At 40.7% G+C, this 23,824-nt stretch overlaps 1 protein-coding gene across 1 annotated transcript in view; it reads right to left on the bottom strand.

Moving 5' to 3' along the window:
* LOC133123306 (ephrin type-A receptor 6-like) overlaps window positions 1–23,824 on the bottom strand; it is a 210,192-nt gene that overhangs the window by 33,326 nt on the left and 153,042 nt on the right. Inside the window, exons 6-8 of the mRNA XM_061233659.1 lie at window positions 9,610–9,734; window positions 8,672–8,834; window positions 5,044–5,152 (exon numbers count right to left, since the gene is read on the bottom strand). Of these exons, the coding sequence (XP_061089643.1) occupies window positions 5,044–5,152; window positions 8,672–8,834; window positions 9,610–9,734 (397 nt within the window). The remainder of the gene's footprint in view (window positions 1–5,043; window positions 5,153–8,671; window positions 8,835–9,609; window positions 9,735–23,824) is intronic.

Genomic DNA, 23,824 nt, shown 5'->3' with positions numbered 1-23,824 from the left:
AAGCATTTCTCATTTGGAACACCTTCCAAAATATAAGCCAATTCAGTGTTACTGGGCTATAAAGACCTCTCCTGTTGTAAACACCTCACCGTATAGGTACAGATGCCACAGGTCACTGTAAATCAGTGAAAACTTTAAAGGGTTCATTTCATGGCATTAACTAGTTTATCTAAGGTCTAGAAAATATTCTAATATATATATTTTGTGTTAGTGGGAGAAACCACACAAACATACAATTAGATTTAAGTACACACATGCCTCAGTTAATCTGGCATCCAAGTAAGTATATTAGTGTTATTAACTAACAATTCTTAAATGACATGCACAGACATGCAGTATACCGTATATAATAATATAAATCCTCTGCATTCACAGTGGTGCAGCTAGAGCACACAAAGTGAAGCAGAGGAAACTAATATGGTACACCAAGATGCACTATACATTTGACCTATGCCTGAATTATTTAATTTATCCTTATAGGATAAATGATGTAATCAGGGAATTTAGGGGCATGCCAATCTAGGTAGCACATGCCAGAGGACACAGTCTCCAGCAGCACAGGAAGACAGAAATTCTGTGAGGCAACACCCAACACCAGTCTCAGAGGCCTAGACATAGGCACCACGTGCAGCATATTCCCCAACCTTGTAGCAGTGCATCAGAGGGGTGGAGACTTATATCTGCTGTGGCACCCAGTGGCCCTATGATGTAACATCGGGCCCAGTATACAGAAATATCGCGACCACTGATGAGACCAAATGTTACTTATGACTGGCTTACACATCAGACAGACTTCAAACACGAACTCCTCCAGAATCTGCAGTGGCCCCATTGCCGTTGATTAGAATTACCAACGTTTTTAAAAAGCTTAATTTTTTTGATGTGACACTTTATTTACATTTTTGAAATCAGTATTTGTGCACACCCTTTTGAGAAAAGAACACACTGAAATATATTGTAAACATGAAAAAAGGTAAATATATTCACAGCTGTATTTTTTTTTTGCAACCACTTGTATATTTGCAACCTGCAATATCTTCTTAAAACTTAAAACTAAATATTTTCCAGGATATTCCGTGGCCGTAAGGGTATGCTTATATTATGCTTCCATTAATATGAAATTATTTCACTATTTCACTTAGGTATTCACTATGGATAAGACTGTCTGTAAAATAAAAACATTAAAAATGTAAATATATACCTCTTAATAGCAACAATTTCCTTATGTAAGTGACTGATTGAATGACACACATTCCTAAATCATTCAAATCACAAGAATTTTCCTAAAGTAACATTTAATCTGGAAAAGAGCGTCACTCCACTTGAACATGCAACAAAGAAAGATGAAAAAGATTAAGAGATTAAGAGATCTGAATTTCATTTGAGATTGCGATCGGACAAGTTGACCAACTCGAAGCCCACCCCCATAAAGGTTCCCATGGTAGCAACAGCAACACTTGTGAGGGAACAGTGTATCTCTATGATTACACCTAGATATATGCAACTTAATTAACTTTGTTAAAATGCTCTGGGACCCAATTAAGATTATATTTGCGATATTGTCTAAGATCAGCACGGACTAAAGGCTTAATACCTTTATAACACCTTAAATACCATTGGAAAATGCTGTATGAATCTCAGAGATAAAGTAATTACATGCCACTATTACAGCTTGGTTTGGTGGAATAGAAGCTGGTGAAGATTAAGGCCGAAGGAACGAGGTACTATTGAAGGCAATTGGCAACACTCGCTGAAAATGCTAATATTTAATCTGGTAGGAGCAAGTATAAAGCCTGCACAAGTGTAAAGTTTTATGAAACCATAGACAAAGAGAAACTGTTACTTTTCCATGCTCTACAACTGGCTTCATCATTTGACATTGTAGAGGGCTGCAGTTTTGTGTTTAATATTTTTGCTTAAGACACATCAAAGCTATTCACAGCTCCTTTAAAATGCACCCTGTCGGTCCCTTGGGAAGGCCCTGTGCTTGGTTGACCTCACCCAGCGGCTGCTGCAATTCAATTAGTCAAAACATAGGGTGTTTGAACACAGTATGAAACATAGGGGCAAACGTGTGTCATTTTGTGTGTGTGTGTGTGTGTGTGTGTATGAGAGAGAGAGAGAGAGAGAGAGAGAGAGAGAGATGTATGTATCTGCATGTGAGTGCGTGTGTGTGTGCGCCTTTGGGTCAGTGTATGTGTATGTGTATGTGTGTGCATGTTTGCATGTGAGGTGCACTTACATGTGTGTATATATGCATTAAATCTGCTACATACAGTATGTGTCCTTACATGTGCAATTTTGTGATAGTGTGTGTGATTCTCTGTTTAAATTGGCATGTTAGTGCGTATGCGTGTGCCACTGTTGAATGCATGAATGAACGACAACAGACACGAAAAAGAAGCAATATGCCCTTCCGTAAAGATATACTACCTCAGAAGAAAAATAAAATAACCTACGTTCAGCGATGGAATAACTGATTAGCCCAGTGGTACCGTTCTGTAGGATGGCGAATGCGTGCTTTCAGCATTTTCTCGAACACTCCCCCTATCAGCACAGCGTGAGTCCGCCAACCAAACTGCTCTCCTTCAGAGTGACAGCGAGTCCTCTGCTGTTGGCATGGTGACAGACAGCAGCCTCATGCATAGTGGAAAGATGTGCCGCCGAGTTGGAGGGGAAGGTGAGGCAGTAGATTAGGGAGTGACACGGGGGCCGAGCCGGAAAGCAGAAATATGTCCAGATACAGGACGTCCCACCCGCTGCCCTCATTTCGTACGTGCCCCTGCAGACGAGCGGAGAGGTTCCCCGGGTTCCTATTCAGCCCGTGGCGGTACGTCGTGGCAGCACTTCTGCGGTCGTGAAGAGATCGACGGGCAGGTTTGGCTGACAGGCATATTTTAGTTACAGTGATGGACTCTCGTCTCCTCTGAATGACAAATGTCACACAAGTCCAAAGTTATCAGAGCAGTAGCTACACTAGAGAAAACAGGTCTACAGGGTGTGTGTGTGTGTGTGTGTGTGTGTGTGTGCAGGTGCGTGTCCTTCCTGTACGCCCTGAAAGAAAAATCCAATTAAAAATCTACTGATCTCTCTGAAAAATTCAAGTTGCACACTTATCGCTTGTTAAAAATAGATGTTTGCTATTTAACAACATAATGTTTGAGCTCCTCCATGTCTTTACTAGGCAGGTATCAAAGGTGGTTTTTCAAAATAATAATAGTAGGCTTTGCTCTATTTTGTCATATGATCTCACAGACAGCCCCCATTCTTGTTTCATTCTGATCCTTCGGCTAATCAGATATCGTTTTTCCACATTGTGCTACCACATTCATCCAAGGGAACTCTCCACATTCATCCAAAGATAATTTATTGGTAGTTCTCCATGTTTTGAAGCTTGTTGGCAGCCTATCCCTTTCACACCTGGCAGACTAGGGTCCAATGCAGTGCTAACTGTTTTCTTTTTTCTCGCCTCATAACTGCTTCCTTGACTGTCATTGGCACAAATCTGGTTTTCATGTTGACAAATGCCATTAACTGACTCCTGATGCAATCAAAATCCTAGAATCAAGACTAGATACTGAAAGCTTTCGTATACCTCTAAGCAACTGAATACCTCTGATAAATCATAAACAGCTGAGAAGCCAACTGTCCAATTACTTTCGGTCCCCTAAAATAGTAGGACTATGTATACAAATGAATGTAATCCCTGCACTGATCACTCAAATTGAAGGTGACAGTCTGCAATTTACCTCATATTCATCATCTGTTTCAAATCTCGTGCTTGAGTACAGACCCAAAAGTACAGAGATTGTACCACTGTCCAAATACTTACAAACTGTACTGTAATTATTTTGGATTCAAATACTTTATTGAGGTTGTCTGGTTGTATTTGAAGCTATTAAATACTCAAAAAACTTAGGCAAGCCCCACCTTCTGCTCCTCTTGGTTGACTCAATTGCACCAGGCAAGATCAATCACAAAAGCAGGACAATTGTGGAACTTTGCACACATTAGAGCTCTGTCTTAAAAATGCTATCCTGTGTTTCCAATGAGCTAACTCACTCTTAACATTAGAAAGATCAATGTGCATTCATTCTTCTGTTGCAAGCACGCCTACTATGTATACTGTATATTGGATGAGTACATTATTATGGAAAAATACGCTCCACATGCCAGATGTTGGCATCTGGGGAGGGAACAAACTCTTCTCCACATAGTTAGGAGCTGTCTAGGCTCCAGAATACTCCATCATTGAAGTAATGAAACTGCCCACAGTACCGAAATAACATGCGAGCAATTGCATTTTGCATTCCCCTAAAAAATAACTTGCTCTCACAATGATCCAATTTTCTGTTCAACAGTGACCTTTGCAGACTTCAAGCATACATATTCACATCCATATTAAATGTTGCTGGTTTAAAATATTCATTGTTTGCCTCTCTTATCTTCTCTTAGCATTTAAAAAAAAAAACATTATGTGACCTATCGCATAAAGTGCATTTCTAGATGCGTTTGCCTCGGTTTAGATCTCAACAAAAGGCTTTCAAAGCACGAAGCTTTTGGTTACCGCTGACATACTGAAACGGTCTGGCCCTGTCGCGGCAGTGAGCTGTCACCGCTGAGCTTTCCCGCGACTCGCGCAAGCCGATCCAGCTCACCGCCAGGACAAGCACCATTAAGCAACCAGACACAAAATGCCAAAGGAAATGGGTAGAACGTCTACGGTGCCTGTCCGGCCGCTGGTTCGGTCAGCTGGACCTCTCTCTCGCTGGCCTTGCGGTTAGGGTGCGCAGGCATAAATTGGAGGGAAAGTGTGTGCTGAGGGGTACCCGCTGTCTCGCAGCATTAACAAGATGGATTGTGGGAACAGCCCTGTGACGGCTCCTGTTGGGGTGGGGTTTCTGCGCACGTCTGGGTTATTCATATGCCTTGTGAAAAGCTCACAGGATCAAGTTTAAGAACCCCTGCAGTAGAAGAATACAGGACCTTTTATGGGAGGTCGTATACATCAGGTGTTCCTCGTGTGAGGCAGGGCTTTCTTACCTGCCGGTAATGAGGAAGAACAGCGTAAGAATGACCAACAAGGCGAACCCTCCCACTGCTGCTGTGACGATGACCAGCACTTGACCCTGATCAGCGGCCATGTCAGAGCCTGAGGGGACAGAGAGCCAAGAATACGTGTCCGTCATCTCAATGAGCCTACCAACTCAGCAAAATGGCGGCAACATAGCTAGACACATCATTCTGTCAAAAACCACATCGCAATTCAACTGAACAGGAATACATAGAGCCACCCTTGGTACTGTCTATTTCACTATTCTCTATTTCCCCCCAAAAGTATCAAAATCTATTCATTTCTTATGTAGTGGCAGAAATTCTAATAAAATATAATATCTTAGCATTTACAACTATCCCACACAGCAAAATATTCAATGTAAAAATTGCTCTGATAGAGTACAAATAGAGTATATATTGAGCTATTGGAGTTCACTTAACGCTGCAGCAGTTGATTTAGGACTGGTAATTTTGCTGTGCAATTGTATAGTTAAATGTGTAATAGTAAATATAAAAAAACAATTTTCATTCTGAATAGAAATTGTTAATGATGAAAGAGACAATGACAAGCTTTTGTAGGGAACGAATACAGAATCACAGATTTGTATAATTCAAATGGCTAAACGTGTTTCATGAATTTGTAATTGACCCATGATTGTACTGCTAAATTGGACCGAATGAATATTCACGATCGCCCATTTTGTCAATAATTCCTCAAGCCTATTTAATCACCACTTAATAACTCAATTGAAATGTGATTGTAATTGTCAGCCTTTTTTTCTCCTCGCAGCTAATGAATACCAATTTGAAATAAAAGCACCGCCGATGAATCGCAGATGAATCATTTGAATGTTAATATACGGCATTTACAATAGGGAGAGCTCGCAGGCCTGCTTTTCCCTGCCTGTAATTAACAGGCTGTCTCTGGGGAGAGGAGATGGGAGATCTCGATGGAAAATTCTGGTAAAGACGGCCAAACCCATTCTCAAGTTCAGGCGTGCATTAAAAACTGAAATTAGTGATGCTGGGCCAATCGTGTGAGTGCTAATGAGCGCAGGTTGCGCTGGGAGACCGGACTTTTGGATGTCAGGTTTGGATAGAGAGAGGGCAGCTGTGCGAATACGGTCACATGGAAGCACTCCTAATGACCCTTGACAGGTTTGCTGATCGACCAATTTCGGTGAAGAATGCATTTGGGCAGCATACTGCATCCGTTCCTTTGGGTTGAACAGTGCAATCAGTGCAATGCCTGAGGTATGCGGACTATAGCATGAATGAGCGTTAATGAGTGGTATAGCGTTAAGTCTGGGCTTTGGCTGGGCCGCTCAAGGACAGTCAGACTTGTCCTGAAGCCACTCCAGTGTTGTCTTGGCTGTATGCTCCGGTTCATTGTTGTGCTGAAAGATGAACTGTCGCCCCAGTCTGAGGTCACGTGCACTCTGGTGCAGGTTTTCTTCAAGGACCTCTCTGTATTTGGCTGCATTCATCTGCCGCTGAGAAGCACCCCCGTAGCATGATCCTGCCACCACCATGCACCACGTAGGCATGGTATTAGCCAGAATTAGTGCTTGAAGTTCTGCCCAAAGAGTCCAGATCATCTTTTTCCTCATGCTCTCAGAGTCCTTTAAATGCCGTTTGGCAAACTCCAAGCGGGCTGTCATATTTTGTTCGCCACTCTACCATAAAGGCCTGATTGATGGAGTGCTGCTGAGATGGTCTCCTATCTCTGCAGAGGGCCTTCAAAGCTCTGTTCAAGTGACCATTGGGTTCTTAATCACCTCCCTAACCAAAGCCCTTCTTGCTCAGTTACTCAGTTTGACCGGACCGCCAACTCTAGGAAGAATCATGGTGGTTCCAAACTTCTTCCATTTTACAATTATTTTGAATAATGTAGTTAAGATTAACCACATAAGTATTTAATAGAGATTTTCCTGCATAACAGAGTGCAAAACGGTAGTAGTTGTGCTTCAGGTGCTGTTAGGAACATCTTCCGAACACAGAGAAGTTGTGTAGTTATTCAACGTTTCCTTTATAATTAGTGTGAATCCAACTGTTTTAGTGTGTCTGGGATAGCCAAAAAGCAACCATAATCATAAAACACATTCCTCAGGATAAAAACTACCATTGAACAGATGTTAACTTATGTTAACAGTGTTCTGTTCAGAACACAGTGAATCTACGTTAATGTTAATATTGTAAACTTGTGCTTTCAGTTTTGAACAGTCAGATTAACGTATGTACCATTTTCATTGTAAATTAGACGTAATTCAGTTGAAGATAACTGGCCTAAGAACTAAGAAAGTGTTACTGTAACTAACTGGTTGATTTAATTTAAGATAGCTGGTATATATACTGTTCCACTAACCTTTCTCCATAGGGAGATGCACAATTAATAGCGCCTACAGCAGAATTCTTAAACCATGTTATCCTTGGGGCCAGATTTGATAGAACATTGCACATTTTTCTCAATGATTCGGGGCCAAGAGTACCTCAGCCGAGGGTTATATGCCCCCCCCCCCCTCCACTGGCCAAATACCCCTGGTCTATAGTTTCAAAAGAGATAAGTTCAGCGAAAGTGAACATTAGATATGATTAGCCTCAGTTGAGTGGTACATATACACTAGACCTAGTCAGTATATTCACTGCATACATATCAAGCATATTCTGGACATACAGTAGCTTGCACTTGGATCTACCATTGAGGAATAAAAGCGAGACTGCATTTCGATAAACCGTGAATCAAGGTCAGCACACCCTGTTCGCTTCAGCATTTCTCCCCCCTCTGTACTGCCTGTGTTTAATCCCACTGAATCCAACCTTATTGACAGCTAGCTTGGGGACCAGGGTTCTGGGTTCTTGGAGGCTACTCCAGTAGAAAACGGCTAGGGGGGTGATTACCGAAAGCCCTTAGAGAAAGGTTGTAATCCTCCTGAATGCTGGAACCCAAACCTCCCATACAAGCCTGTCAGCAAGCGCTTACGCATAGAAAGTGCTTGAGGTCACGTGTCTAGCTGAACAGACGTGTGCATTGCAGATAAACAGAAGTGATGCATTTGGCAGTAGTGCGCTGCGCTGTAATGATTAGGTGGCTGAGCTTGTAACTTGGAAGCTGCCTGTTCAAATCCTGTGTTGGGCACTGATGTTGTACCCTTGAGCTAGATAATTCACCTCAATTGCTTCAGTAAATATCCAGCACTACAAATTGACAATATGCAAAAATGTAAGCTGTGTGAGTCACTCTGGACCAGACCTGGGTGAAATAGTCTGCTAAATGAATAATTGTAATGTTTTGGATTCAAATACTTTTTTACACTTTACTGAGTGTGTCTGGTGTATAGGAACCCATGAAATACTCTTGGTAGAGCAGTATAAGGCAAGCATAGAAATGTATATGAACCCAAAACAATTACATATTTTACCCAGGTCTGCTCTGGACAAGTGGAACAATAAAATAAAATACATTAGCACAGTATTTAAAAAAACAAAACAAAAAACATACATATATTGTATGTACAATCAATTCTATATTTTCCAACATTTGGTAAAAAGCTGCAATATCATGTTAACTTAATTGATTGCAATATATCTTGCCATATCAGTTTATTCAATTTCTTACTCTCGTCCCCAGTCTCAAACTCGAACTTGGGGCTGTAGCTGCTGTATCCGGAGGAGGTGTGGGCGCGGACGTGGAAGACGTAGCGGGTGGCAGGTTTGAGGCCCGTGATGATGGCGCTGGGGGTCTTGGTTCGGGTGGAGGAGTAGCTGAGCTGCTCGTGTTCCTATGGGACAGGGCAGAGCACAGATCACCAGAAGAAGACCTGGGGCCTGTATCACGAAGCAGGATTACTGAGTTACTTCAGTTCCAGATATAGTGTAGGAGCTTTCCAGGTTTTACTCAGCGCAGTTATCCAGCTAACTCAGTAATCCGGATACTGGCCCGTGAACTTAACTTAAATTTACTAAGCTTAGAATGAACTTAAACAGAAAGGAAATTGGGAAAGGAAGAAAAAAATAATAGGAGAGGGGCACAATGACATAAAAAATATAACTCAATATAATATCAAATATAACATCAAATAAAACTATAATACATAAAGCAACTGACTGAACTACACCTTTTAGAGTAATAATTATAATGAACAATCTAATATGTTACAGGTCCATTTGGTATAATTGCCATGGACACCTGGAGATAAAAATGAATAAAGACGGTTCTCTCCCCCGCCTATCAATCAATCAATTTTATTTTTAAGCAATGCTCTTCACACCTTGGTGCTGAACAGCCTGCTTACAGCTTTGAGAGGTTATATTGGCCATCACTTTGTAAGGACAAAAAAGTACTATTAGCATTTAATCATGTGCCAAAACATTTCTATCTTGGCCATGGTCTTAATTTGTCCGCTTAAACGACCCATCCATTTTACAGTGTCACTCTTAAGAGATATAACCATGCAATTATAGACAATAAATTCATTTTTCAATTTCATTTTCATGTTATTTCTCCGAGGCTTATTGTAATAATCAAATTAATTAAGTGATATTTCATTGACGTACCTTTTCGTAGTACTTGACCTCATAGTCAACTACCATCACGTTGGGCTGTTCTGGTTCTGGCCAGGAGAGGGCGATGCTGTTCTGAGAAGACCAGTCCTTCTTGACCAGGCCCACCAGTGAGGGACCTGAAAGATACCCCAAACATCCCCTTTAAGCATCTCCTTTGTCCATCTGTCCCCTTCTACATAGAGCTCATTGGTGATCATCACTGACACTAAAGCGGGGGACCAGCACGACCGGGGCAAGGGGCTTGTGTGAGCCCACCTAAGCAAAACACGACAGTGACCCGTGACCAAAGGCCATAACCAAACATGGGATTTCCCCCCCCCATCGTCCCACAATAAAAAACAGAGCCCTCTGAACGCCAGTCGCACAAAAGAGACGATATGGGACACCTGCTCACGCCGTCAAACCCAATTAAGTTAATGTTCCATTTACTTCGAAAAACCAGAGGAAACTCATTATCTCAAATTAACTTCATTTAGCTACTCGCTCATCCAAAATTCATGACAAATGCGTTCCTGCAAAAGGAACCGTTCGTCACTTCAGTGTATGAATACAGGAATGAGAAAACAACCATAACATCTTACTGACAGTTGTAGGAAAACTCATTAAAAAACATTGTTATTATTAGCATTGTCAGGTTGAATAACAAAGAAATGCATGTGATCCTAAAGCGAACGTTGCTCAGCCAGATATTATTCTCAGAGATGCACCCAGGAAGGCTCAGGAAGTGGAAGTGATTTTTTTTGTTACCTTGTCTTCGGTGGCATCTTTCTATAAAATACTTCTGACATCACTGCTCATAAAATCAATTGCCCGCAAATCATAGATGTAAGAACAGCTATTCACTGCCGTTAAATCTCTCTCTCTTCTTAACTTTGCTCAATAATTCAAGTGAAATAACCTTATGGAGATATAAATCCATGCCTATATTTTCTTACAGCTGTTTTATGAATCTGTAAAATTAAATATTTATAATGGGGGACGACACCACTGGTCTTAACTGACATTTACCAGTCACCAAAGGCTTGAGGCTTTTTTTTACAAGACAAGGGGTAGTAAATGTGTAGTTGTGTAAATAACACTTGAAATAAATCCGGTTACCAGAACTGATAGAGTTTATATTCAGTAAGTATTAACTCAAGCCATGTTGAAACAATAATAGCTGACTGAGTAATTAATATCCCATTAGTAGCATAAATGCAAAGAGCAAAGGGTCTGGTAAAATGATATTGCAGACACAGTGTAGGAAGGAGCATTTGTTCATGCTTGGACTGAGAATGGAATACACACCATTCTGAACATACAGTGACACAAACCATGAATTAATTCACACTCTCCCTCCTTTCTCCCCCTCCCTCTCCCTCCATGCTCGATGTTCGGTGTGTGAGAGGATGCTGTTGCTGAGAGCTGTATGTGAGCTTGTTCTTTTTCAGTTTTTGGTATTTTTCTCCCCTTTTCCCCTCTCCCTTCATGGTTTCTGTCTTTTTTTGGTGCATTGGGTTAGATTGTGTTAGCTTGTGTAGGTCACCCTGTGGGGTAGCGCCTCTCCCTTAGAAACGGCATATGATGTGTCCCTGACGCGAACGTAACGATTGAGGGTATTCTCCTAGCCCTGGCTGAAGAAGGCCGTGGGGAGAACATACAAGATGTTGTACCAAGAATTAATAAAGCAGTTGTGGTCTTTCCAAAGACAGAACGCTTTGTCAATCACTTGGCAGACAGTGGATTGTGTGCGAATTAATCTTTTGAGCCGATTACACCTTTGCCGGCTCCGGCTAAAAGCCACAACCTCCAATGTAGCAGGCTTTATTAAGAATGACTCACTTTTGAAAGAGCTCTCTCCTTTGGCCAAACTTTTTAAGACTCTATTTTGATTGGAGTTGTGGGTAGCCTACAGCAGCGAGGTCGTAGAATTTCAGAGTAGCCGAATTAGGATGATTGCGGCACCAAAGACTCAAATGCGCAGTGGAGTAGGCTATGGCAAGTAACAAGGGGATAATCTGTAAAAGCTTTAGTGTAAAATATGGGTTCAGCAACTACATGATATAATGGGCAACAACCATGACAAATCTCAAAGATGAAGGAAAATGATAGCGATCCTCTAAACGCAAGTTAAATGCGATTGTGATTCACTTGCATGATTAATAAGGACATGTTGCCTCTTAATTTTGTTAAGATAAATAAATACTTTCTGGATCCCATTTGGCCTAATTGTTATAGCCAGAATATACCAGTGCCAAGATCATTAAGGTGCAGGTTGAGAAGGAACAGACTACAGTGAAAATAAAGTTTGGAAGACAAAATTTGACCATCCTGCTGTCTGTAACGTTACTTTTTCCAGCGACAGCTGAACTCCCTTACAATGGCGCCATAGGCTACATGACTGTAACATGTCGATGGATGGGAAAGTATACCTTCAAACTGGTTCATTGTTGCATTTCCATTGAAACAAGCAACAAGATTTCTTAGCACCGCCGGCAAACTGCAAACCCACTACTTCCATTTTTTCACTTTGGTAAAAACAAGAACAAAGTTGCGTAATAGCAGGCAACTCCGCCTACAGGTAGCCCATGTTGTTCCGTGCCGTTCCTCAGGTAATGTCCTATAGTTACGATATCTGTTCAGCAAGTAGACTATTCCTGAATATCTTGGTAATGATGTTTAGAGATGCCATTTTCATGCAATCACCCCTCGTGTCATGCCATTGAAATATATGGAGTTATTACCAGTGATACACCGCTATAGACAAATGTTGTCCTTTGTGGAACCATAAATTCATTTTTTACCCAAGTTGTTCTTGAAATGATGCCCGTGTTGTGCAGTAACATATCTAATTAATATGATTGTAGAGAATTGTATTGTTTTAGGGCATTGTCCAGTCTATAGGAGCAGTCATGTGCCACCAGAAAATGCCGATACCTACTGTAGAGTGCTGGTAGCTTGTCTGAGCAGGTATAGTAGGTGGTTAGTAGCTACCAGTTGTTTCAAAACATAGATTGAGCTGGTCAAATCATGTCAAGCTGGGAGCTGGTCTGAACTGGTTAACCAGCTACCAGCTTCAAAGCCAAGCTCAAGCTGTTTTTTTCAGGAGCATGCACCAGCCAAGGCTGCTCCGTAGCCCCAGACAGAAAGCAGGCTGGTGTTGGAGAGAGCAGCGGAGGCACGCAGCCGGCCTACAAGAGAGGCTGTTCAGGAGGTGTCGGAGGTGAGCGAGTCTAATGTGTTTTAGTTATTGAGGGAATGGACTCTTCCATCAGTGGAAGGTAATATTTTTCCTGGTGGGGAACCGTGTAAAGTGAAACTTGGCGGTAGGCAGAAAGGTAGTGCGAGGAATGACGGTTAACTGTTTTTCATGGCTACTGCAGAGAATGTGGTGGAATCGGAAAGGGAGGGGGTATCAGGTTTCTCAACGGGTGGAGCAGGTGAGTCAGCAATGGAGGATGATAGGATGTTTGATCTCACTGATGTGTCTTGTTGTCAGGGTAGCGAAGGGAATCTGTACTCTCTATAGCAGTTAAATGCTTTTTTTGGACGTGACGAAGGGGCGCACTGTGACACCAGAAGATTTTTTTTCCTGACCTGGATAAGTTTGTGGCGTCAGTGCTGTGGGTGCAAAGACAGGCGTGATTTGATGTTCTCTCTAAACAGTAACACTTTCGGTTAAAAAAGTATGTGATGGCAAAACAAAAAGAGAAAAATTTCAATTAAATCGCACAGATGATTTAATATATGCATGCATACGGCTGTGAATCATGATCACGCTCGTCCTTTTTTTCCTTTTTTTTGGTGTTCATGTCTCTCCTCTCTATCTTTCTCTACATTACCTCCCCATGGGGATCAGAACAGCAGAGACTGCCTGTCTTCAGACTGCACCTCTCCCCACCTCCCCCTACCTCCCTGAAATTTCTAATTGACTATGGATGCTGTCTATTGTTGTTCTCGGAATTGTGTATACTTGCTTTATTATTACTAGGGTTGTGTTTGCTAAGACAGTTTTATTGCTACTTTCATTTGTTTGTCTTATTCATCTACTAGGTCCAAGGTTTTATCTTTGTGGTCATTCCTAGCACTTGGAACTGTACTTCCGTCAAGGCTGCACTTTGGTTATGCACTTTGTTGTACATCGCTCTGGATAAGAGCGTCTGCCAAATGCCTATAATTAGGGTCGCTCAACGTAAATGGGTTAAGGGATGTGGGTACACACAGCTTATTATCTGAAGTGATTAGGCCCAAAGAGCTAAATGTCAGTTTATTTTATTATTATTATTATTTTTAGGGAAGGGGATGGTTCTTGGGGATGGTTCTTGGCCATGGAACAAATGCGAGTGCTGGGGTAGCTATAGGCTATTATTTGCATCTCTAATCTGGAGGTGGTATCTGGGCACCAGCTTATAGTTAAAGCAGAAATGAAATTCAGGGGATTGAATATGTATTTATTAATAAGGACTGTGCTTTTTAATTAACTAGTTTAAAAAAAAATTACGATGATGACAAATTGATTGTTGCCAGTGATTGGAAGTGTACTGTTCATTACATTACATTATTGGCATTTGGCAGACACTCAGAGCGACATACAGTTGATTAGACTAGGCAGGAGATAATCCCCCCCTGGAGCAATACAGGGTTAAGGGCGTTGCTCAAGGGTCCAACGGCTGTGCGGATCTTATTGTGGCTACACCGGAGATCGAACCTTGCGCGTCCCAGTCATTTACCTTGACCACTACACTACAGGCCGCCCACTGTTCAGTTCACTCTAGATAAAAATTGTGAGGAGCATCACCCCCCATTGACTGTTGTGTCAACTGGCATTCTAAGGCCATGTTTTCACTCGCATTTCATTTATTTATTTATTTAAGAGAAGGGACAGTGCACATTAATAAAATAAAATGTGCCAGATTTAACCATTAGGGCCAATTGTCCCTGGGCACGTTGATGGAAAAACATAAACGAACATGAGCCGCGACATAACACACTCATAGCAACATGAGAGCCAGGGTCCGACAGGAATCAATCTCTCTCCTTCTTTAATTCATGGCCATTGTGTGTGTCTCTGTATGCTGCCCTATGCAGTTATAGAGGGCTTGCTGCCAGACTATGGATGATTTCTGGCAAGTACACCTCTTCCTCCCTCTCACTTTGTTCACTTGGCTGTTCAGCCTACATGCCCGTTTCACAGACTCTTAGAACAGACTCCAAAGGAGTGTACCATGTTTGAGATAAGCTTTAGGTTGCACAAACCCGGCAAGATGAGCAGTGTTAAAAGGGCAACAGGGAGGTCTGTATTTACACCTGCCAGCAAGCTCTGAAAGTGGGAATCGATAATCCCCTACAGAGTCTGTAGCGCGGGTCAAACGATGCTCGGCTTTCCTTCTTTAATGAAACCACCTGCTTATAATAGCACAAGCTCTGCGAAATCTCTGAAAGGGATCTGAAACTCCAGTTATGGAGGGCTATATTTTCATGCTGGTTTCTGGTATTATCTCTTTGTTTATTAAGTCAAAATGCTGCCGATTAAAAGGAAACTTACAATGTTGCTGTGTAGCAAATATGAACGAAAGAATGCATGGATGAATGAATAACTTAAACAGATAATGCATCACAAATAAACATTTGTGATGCATTAGGCCTCTGAATTTAGTTTTGGTACAACCAAACAATAGTGCATATTTTCCTTTCTCCCCTACCATTGGATATGAAAAGTAATTAGGCATTTGATGGGTATGAGAAGCTTAATTAAGAAAAACTGATTATGGGATACAAGTTGTGTTTGGTTTTAGTACATAGTCCAATTTAATTCAATTAATAATTCCCTGTCTTGTCGAGAGCTTCTTCAGTCCTTGTGAAAATGGCAGATGGTTCACATCTCCGACAGCCTTTCTTAAACAGGCAGGTGGGAAATCAGGGCTCACTGAAAGTGTTAGGCGGATTTGAGTGTCCAAAAAAAAATACCCCCGAGAGTTTGTAGCAGAAGCCTTTTCTTTATCCGTGAATTGTTTTCCTGCTGTGATGCTATTCCTATGGGGTACTCCAGGGGGTGTTAAAATCGAAAACTGCTGCTGATGCAAAATGTAGAATTACTACTATTACTTACACTGGGGAAAATTAAGCAGTTGCACAAGGTGCAAAATTTATGAACATGTGGACAGCAATGGGGGGCCAGTACTAACAATTATGCAACCATTAAAAAAATGTGTCAACTTTACAGTGCTAATTGCAGCAATTACCTGAGCTTCCCTCAATCTGTGGATCATTAAATAAATGATGATGAGCTAAATAAAGAAACTGTGGCGTTGGAAGTGTTAAGTGCTACCTCAACAATTATGTTCGCCCCGAATCATCTTAAACTTATGAAAACTCGGGATTTCAAACAGCTTGGATAGGCATGTGGCAGATGTAACCTCACGGCAAACATCTTCCCCAGATAACATGGCGCTTACAGTATATTTTGTTAATTAACAATAGATAATAATCTCCTATTCCTCTCCACCCCTTGAGGGCAGACAGTTTTTCAAGACCTCAGCAGAAGCTGCTCTGTATCCACATTGACATCTTGGCTTTAACCCCTTAAGTCTGGGCCAGGGCTGGGCCAGTGTGTTTTTTTTTTATTGTATTGATACATTTTTTTACAGATGTTTTCAATCACTATGGCAGCTATACCGTTCGAAAGCATTAAAAGTCATGGTTCTCTCTATATAACCTATTTTAAGATACCATTGCTTTACCAACAACAGTTCCTTATTTTGTAACATGTGGGTGCCAAATAATGTCATTTTCACATAAAGGGTCCAGCAAACAAAATTAAGAATAGTTTCTAACACTAAAAAGCCACAATAATCTGTATTGACTCAAAAATAGAAAATATTTTCAGTGAGAAAAAAAGCTTCCACTTTCACTGTGTTTTAGCTACTGTAACTTTGTTTGAATAATATTTAGAGCAATTCTGTCTCTAGGAAAACAAACCACAAAGGGTTACCTTTCAGGCAAGACCAGGCTAATGCCTGTAGTCAAAAGGGTTCAAGAATAGTAGCATTTTATTTTGGGCATGTCATTTTCCAGCTTGTGTTAAGAAAAGAGGCAATACTTCAAAGGGGTTAAGCTCTATGTACAGGCGAAAGGTGGGTAAATCAACCAAGAAAATGACACTCTGCAGCCCCGAGTGGGCGTTGTGTTTTTGGCAGAAAGCTAACGGCACTGCAAGTCAATTACCCTACCGCACAGGACGGATTTTCCAGTCAACCAGCGTTAAATTTACAGGGTAAAGTAAACATTTGATTTTTAATTAGATATGCTGCCCTCCGGGTTTCAATTAACTGCTTAACAAAATCAATTCCGCCTGTATTAATACTGCTCTTTGTCTAAATATGTTATAGCACATCAATACCAAATCATGGGAAGTAAAATAGAAACAACAAAAGAAAAATAAATTATTTTAAGTCTTACTTTTTATTCATTACATTTTACTTCAGTGCAGGCATTAATTATAGTGCGCTTTATTAAACCTTACCATCACTGATCGATACAATGGCTAGACTAACTTTGTAAAAAAAAAAAAAAAAAACTCACTCACACACACACACACACACACACATGCAGACACACGCACATACTTAAATTTAAAAAAAATAATATTCCCCAATAAGGCCAAGAAATAGTTGAACAATTGAGTTTACAGTAACTCACTTGAATTTCCCTTTAGTCTATCCTTGTGGCACTTTTAAAGGGAAATACATTTGTTATATTGGAGAAAATGTGTAAGGGATATTTAAAGTCAAAGAAGATGAAACCTGGGGAGGGGACCTATCTACATGTAGTTCCACTGCAAGATTTTTATTTTGGTTTGTATAGAAGTCATACTTTATTCACCTCACACTGATAAAAATAGAACTCTAATTGCAGTAACCAATGATAGGCAATCAATGAAATGTGACTAATGATGTAATTATGGGCCAAGTGAAGAGTTTGGTGGTGCAAGTGTGCAAAGTTATAAACGACAGGTGTCCAGCCTTATCTGAAAAAAGGGCGATGAGGGCGCAGTGGGTTGTTGTGTCCCAGAAGTCCAAAGCACCTTGTTCAATGAATCAAGGCCTTGACTGAAGACTATAGTTCAATAGTTGAATTAGGGCCATACTGGGCTAGAATAAAACCAAGTATACGAACTGGCCCTTTGCATATAAGATTGGACACCCCCTGTTGGGGACAAATGACTGACTGAGATACAGAACCGCAATTTGTTCACTGCTTACCAAGTAGCATCATAAAGTTGGCCCAGATTAAAGCTACCAGATTAATCATATAATTTTTTTTTAATTAAGCAAAACAATCTTTAGAAAATGGAAAAAAGGCAAAGGTACAGGACTATGTACTGGGAATGAAGTATGCATTCCATAAAGCACTGCGAGCCATGTAACCAAATCGCTTTCACTCACTTTGAAGTTTTAAACAGATAGTAATTGCATACTTTTTAGGTTAGTTACATTTATATTTAGTGGTTTCTTGTATATCTTCACAGTGTTCATCTATTGTCAAGTGGACCAGGTTGCTAACAGATAGAAACTCTAATTTTGCACTTTTCGTAAAGTTCAAAGTTCACCCGCGAAACTCGGAGTGGCGGACATCTCCGTGGTAACAGCACTTTAGGATTGTGGGTGGCATAGTTTTTCATCAATACTTAAAAGGATTAAAACATGGTTTCTTAAATAAGTTTAAATCAGATTGATTCATGTTCTAAAGCTGCATTTTGAACTGACTTTTGACTAAATGGCATGCATTGCTATTTCTGAGATAATATGGCTTAAAATGGTTAATTCTGCAGTCTCTACTTGATTTTCTTTCAAGGAGGCTTTGGAAAAGAGAAATGAGCAATTGCTTGTAAAATGCTGAAGTAACATTACCGGGTGAAATCGATGTATGCTGTGCAAATAGGAAAGCATGAATAGTGCTTCAGACTGATCCACTATGTAATCCATCAACATGAACAACTCTAGAGTACTTTGACGGGTGCGTGGGGGTTGGACCCAGAATGCACGACTCAGAAACAATGGTTAGATAAAGTCCCGTCAGGGCTTTATTCGGGACGAATCCCAGGAGCGTAGTCAAAACAAGCAAAGTCCACACACGTAGATCCAGCCAAACACTATCCATCCATCCATCCATTATCTTAACCCGCTTATCCTGAACAGGGTCGCAGGGGGGCTGGAGCCTATCCCAGCATACATTGGGCGAAAGGCAGGAATACACCCTGGACAGGTCGCCAGTCCATCGCAGGGCACACGCACCATTCACTCACACACTCATACCTACGGGCAATTTAGACTCTCCAATCAGCCTAACCTGCATGTCTTTGGACTGTGGGAGGAAACCGGAGTACCCGGAGGAAACCCACGCAGACACGGGGAGAACATGCAAACTCCGCACAGAGAGGCCCCGGCCGACGGGGATTCGAACCCAGGACCTCCTTGCTGTGAGGCGGCAGTGCTACCCACTGCACCATCCGTGCCGCCCAGCCAAACACTAAACAAACAAAAAGCACGGTGCCGAGGGAAGAGGCAAACTCGTAGTGGGTAGACGTGCAGGAAGGTCCGGTAGCAGGAGAGCCGTCAGCGGGGCAGAAGTACAGGCGGACGGCAGGCAGGGTCGTAGTCCAGGGCAAAGGTACAAAAACGATAGGCGAGGACGTGGTCAAAAACAAATGGTGGTCAACGAAACAGAAATCAATAATCAATGGTCGGTAAAACAGGCTTGGATCTTAATGTGAATCAATCCGTAATCATGCTCAAGAGTTGCGTTGAAAACAAGAGGCAGACAATTTCGCGAAGAACAGTTGCGCAACTGGGCTATAAATGCGGGTGTAGACAGGTGTAGACAATTAGTTTAGAGAGCAGAAAGGAAATGAAAAACGGGTGCGATGAATGACGAGTTTAACAAGGTAATTAGTAATCGTTAGTAATAAACCTATCCTGCCCTAACATTAGTAAATTAGTAAATGACATGCACGAGAAACGTAAGGTAACATGAACACATAATTAGTTTGTTAGTTCTACCCAATCCTGATTTAGCGTTAGTAGTTTTAGTAAATAGACAAATGGAAACAATTAGGGTGTGAATGACAGAAAGAGAGAACGCAAGGTTTGCGGAAAGACATGTAAAAGTGTATGTTTAAACAGTAACCAGTCTACGTAACAATAAACATAAATCAAAACATAACACAAAACGAAACTAAGACGATAACCACTCAATATGACAAGGTAATATAATCGTAACGAAACATAACTAGACATGACAAGAAAATAAATTGTAACAAGAAATAACTAAACAACATGACGAACCTAGACTAACATAATACATGATAAGACAATACGAGACTAAGACAAAATGAATAAACATAAAACATGGCGAGACAGACCTGAAACGTGACAAGTACATGCTTTATATATGCTTATAATACACCTTTACATCAATGCAACCAGGTATCTGAATGAACTTAAATAAAACAACATAAACAGCACTGATATTTAGGACTTGGCTGAAATGCTGACCGTGGCATAATTATTTGCTTTTGACCATATGGTAAGAACATATGGGCACTAGTGGTCTGATAAAGTTCACCCGCGAAACTCGGAGTGGCGGACATCTCCGTGGTAACAGCACTTTAGGATTGTGGGTGGCATAGTTTTTCATCAATACTTAAAAGGATTAAAACATGGTTTCTTAAATAAGTTTAAATCAGATTGATTCATGTTCTAAAGCTGCATTTTGAACTGACTTTTGACTAAATGGCATGCATTGCTATTTCTGAGATAATATGGCTTAAAATGGTTAATTCTGCAGTCTCTACTTGATTTTCTTTCAAGGAGGCTTTGGAAAAGAGAAATGAGCAATTGCTTGTAAAATGCTGAAGTAACATTACCGGGTGAAATCGATGTATGCTGTGCAAATAATCAATAATCAATCAATCAATAATCAATAATCAATAATCCTGTGTGATTAAAGGTCCCATATTGTGGAAAATGATTGATATCAATACACAAACACTTAAATACACAGACACTAAAAACACTAAAACAGCCTGTTCTTGGTAAAGCTCATGAGCGCCGCTGATGGATGGATATAAACCAGGACAGAGCTTGTTTTTGGTACTTAAAACCACCCAAATGTTTCGTTATGGGTATCAAGACCTAAAATAAAACATTGGAAAGGTGTACAAGTACAGTGAGATCCAGAATGATTGCCACCCCTGATAAATCTTCACCAAAATCGCGGTAAACTAAAATAAATAATACACCTATTGACAGGCTTTATTTTCCAACATGCATAAAGAAGTATGTCTTTTCTTTGAGTTTGTCATAAAGTCAGAGAACTAAACTTTACAGAATCATTCATATCTTTGGCATACCCCCCTCTTTTGATGTAAGGTTGGAGTCATTGTCCTGCTGGACAATCTACCTACGACAATCTACCTAACAAAGCCAACCAGATGTCCAGTCAAGATTTTCTAGTATTTTGTTCCTGGTACTTTGATCAAAAATGGGGCCCCTGAACCACTGGCAGGAAAAAATCTCTAAAACATAAATTACCAACATATTTTACAGTAGGTAGGTGGTGCTTCTCCTTGTATCCATTCCATTGTGCCACCAAACATGTCGATGGTGTGTATGGTCAAAACATAACATTTTGGCCTCATCTGACCACTGTCTTCCAGTCATAATTCCAATGAGTTTTGGCAAACTCAAGTTGCTTGGTTTTGTTTATTGTGCTCAGTAAGGACTGTGCCACCCTTCCAAACAGTTTGCTGGAATGGAGGTGCCATTGTATGTTATCTTTTTGACTTGGTGAGCCCAAGGCACAACCAATGTCTGCAATTCTTAAACTGCGGTACTTGAGTTACGTATGGGCTACTTCACCATCTTCCTGACTGTACTGTACATTACTGTACATGGAAGATCCGCAAAGCCCTGCATTGCTCCAGGGGAGGATTGTCTCCTGCTTAGTCTAATCAACTGTACGTCACTCTGGATAAGCCAAATGCCAATAATGTTAACCTTAATAAACCTGGGGATATGCAACTTTTGTATCAGTAACACACCTGTATAAATTGTGAACCTCCTGACTTTATGCCAAAACATCAATAATCTAATCAGGCTAACCGAGTGAATGACGTACATGAACTGGCTCCCCCAATGGCACCGCCTCCTTGTTGTTGATTGACATCAGTGAAAAGTCTCCCATTATTTTGAAGCTATTTCAAAACAATGGAACATATCCGAAATATGCATTTCGGATAAGTGTCATTGGGAAATAAGGCCAGTTATTATTAAATATACAATGCAGCCAGCCCTATTATTAAGAAAAGGGTTATTATTTCATAATTCATATGTTTCCATTAAACATTACACAATAAAACGTAAAAACGTCAATAGAAATATGGGACCTTTAAGTAAAGTTATTCTGGGTTGCTGTAAAAGCAGCTGGAAACTGGATATTAGGTTTTTTCCTTGAGATCTGTCATCCATGATTAGGTGGTATTCCATCTGACCCCAAGACATGTTGTGTAAATGACCAAACTCACCTTTGCTCACCTTTCTTTTTTTTCCACACTTTCGCCTTAATTTGTATTTATCATAATTTGAGTGGCATTTGCTGTTAAATAAAATTTGCCCTGCAGGCAAAACAATGAACCCCATATTTGCTCCTCTGCCTCTGAATATAATTAAGCACAGTATTCATGACTATGAGACAAGTCTGGATGAAATTAATCACAATTTCATTAACCTTAAAAAATATGATTCAGTTTCATCATCACTGAATCATATTCACAACCCGGCACTACTGTATGCGTGAGAAAAGGAGCTGGTATTACCAAAACCGACCAATGAAATGTATGTATGGCATGTATTATTATTTTCTCACCACCAGACAATGGCCTGCTTTGGCCAGCAACTTTTTTTCTCTGCCAAATTCAATTGTTCCTGTGAGTTTTGAGTTTTGTCATAGGAACAAGGGAAGCAATACCAAAGGAAATAACTACGCTTCAACTTCCATTGTAAATCACAAAGAATCCTTTCTCCAATTCAGGACTCCGGTTTAAGTTATCGCAAAGCTCTCCTTTATGGTCTCTTTCCATTTCAGAAACTCTGAAGAAGCCGTGCGATAGAACACTTTCCGCCATCTCCCTGTAGAATTCCAAATAGCCATCCCTGACCCCAAAGAAACTCATTGAGCCATAGAAGAAAGTGCATTGTGCCACCTTCAATTGACTCAAAATAAGGTAGAAATTGCATTTCTTTTGGATACACATAACTGATAACAAACAAGAGGAAAAAATGGATGGAAAGATGGTAAGATGGATTGCTTTCTGGAGGCAATAAGTACCAAAGCAGGTATGGTTGGCAAGCTAGTCATTAAAGCTTTTTGATTCCACATTTATTTCTTAATGCGTCCTTACCTCCTAAATTGATCTAAAACCAGTTCTGCAGAATTTACCATCTGGACTTCGTGAATACAGTGGTTAGGGTAAGCGATTAATATTATCAGTCATTGAAAGAGGGGCTAAATCCAGCACCTTAATGTTGGAACCAGATACCCAGATCAGACCAGGGTGAAATACATAATTGTTCTGGATTTAAATACTTTTCTGTGCTCGGTTTTAGAGTTTTATAGGTTCCAATATACCAGACCAGGTCAGTAAAGCATAGCAAAGTAGATGAATCCAAAATAATTATGCATTTCACCCAGGTCTGACCCAGGTCCATTTGACTACATCTGAATTTAATTCCTGCCCCTGACCAGGGAGGTAATCTCAGGACTGCAGAAGACACTCATTTTATTATGGGCCTATAATGCGTTGATGCTTGTTTTCCTTAAATTGTAACCTTGGAGTGCAGTGATATGTTATATAAGGGTGGTACCAGCTCAGGACCAGCCTAGTCACAATCAATATTAATCTGTCCTCTTTTTAAAGTAATTAATGAGATGGGTGGAATTATCTCTGAGGTGCCAATTTCTGTCCAGCCCCAAATCCATTACACACAGATACTTAAACACTTTATTAGTGAGGGCATCCACATAGTGCCAGGTAACTCATGACAAGCAAACAGCAATATAACCAACTCTAAATCACACAGGAAACAAGAACCCCAGAGCGCAATAGCCTAATTTGTTATGATGAGCAATAAAATGGCTTTTGATTTTGCTGGCTGTACAGAAATGTAGT

This window comes from Conger conger, chromosome 3, assembly GCF_963514075.1.
Source record: "Conger conger chromosome 3, fConCon1.1, whole genome shotgun sequence".
Lineage (NCBI taxonomy): Eukaryota > Metazoa > Chordata > Actinopteri > Anguilliformes > Congridae > Conger > Conger conger.
This window is presented reverse-complemented; position numbering and strand designations above follow the sequence as displayed.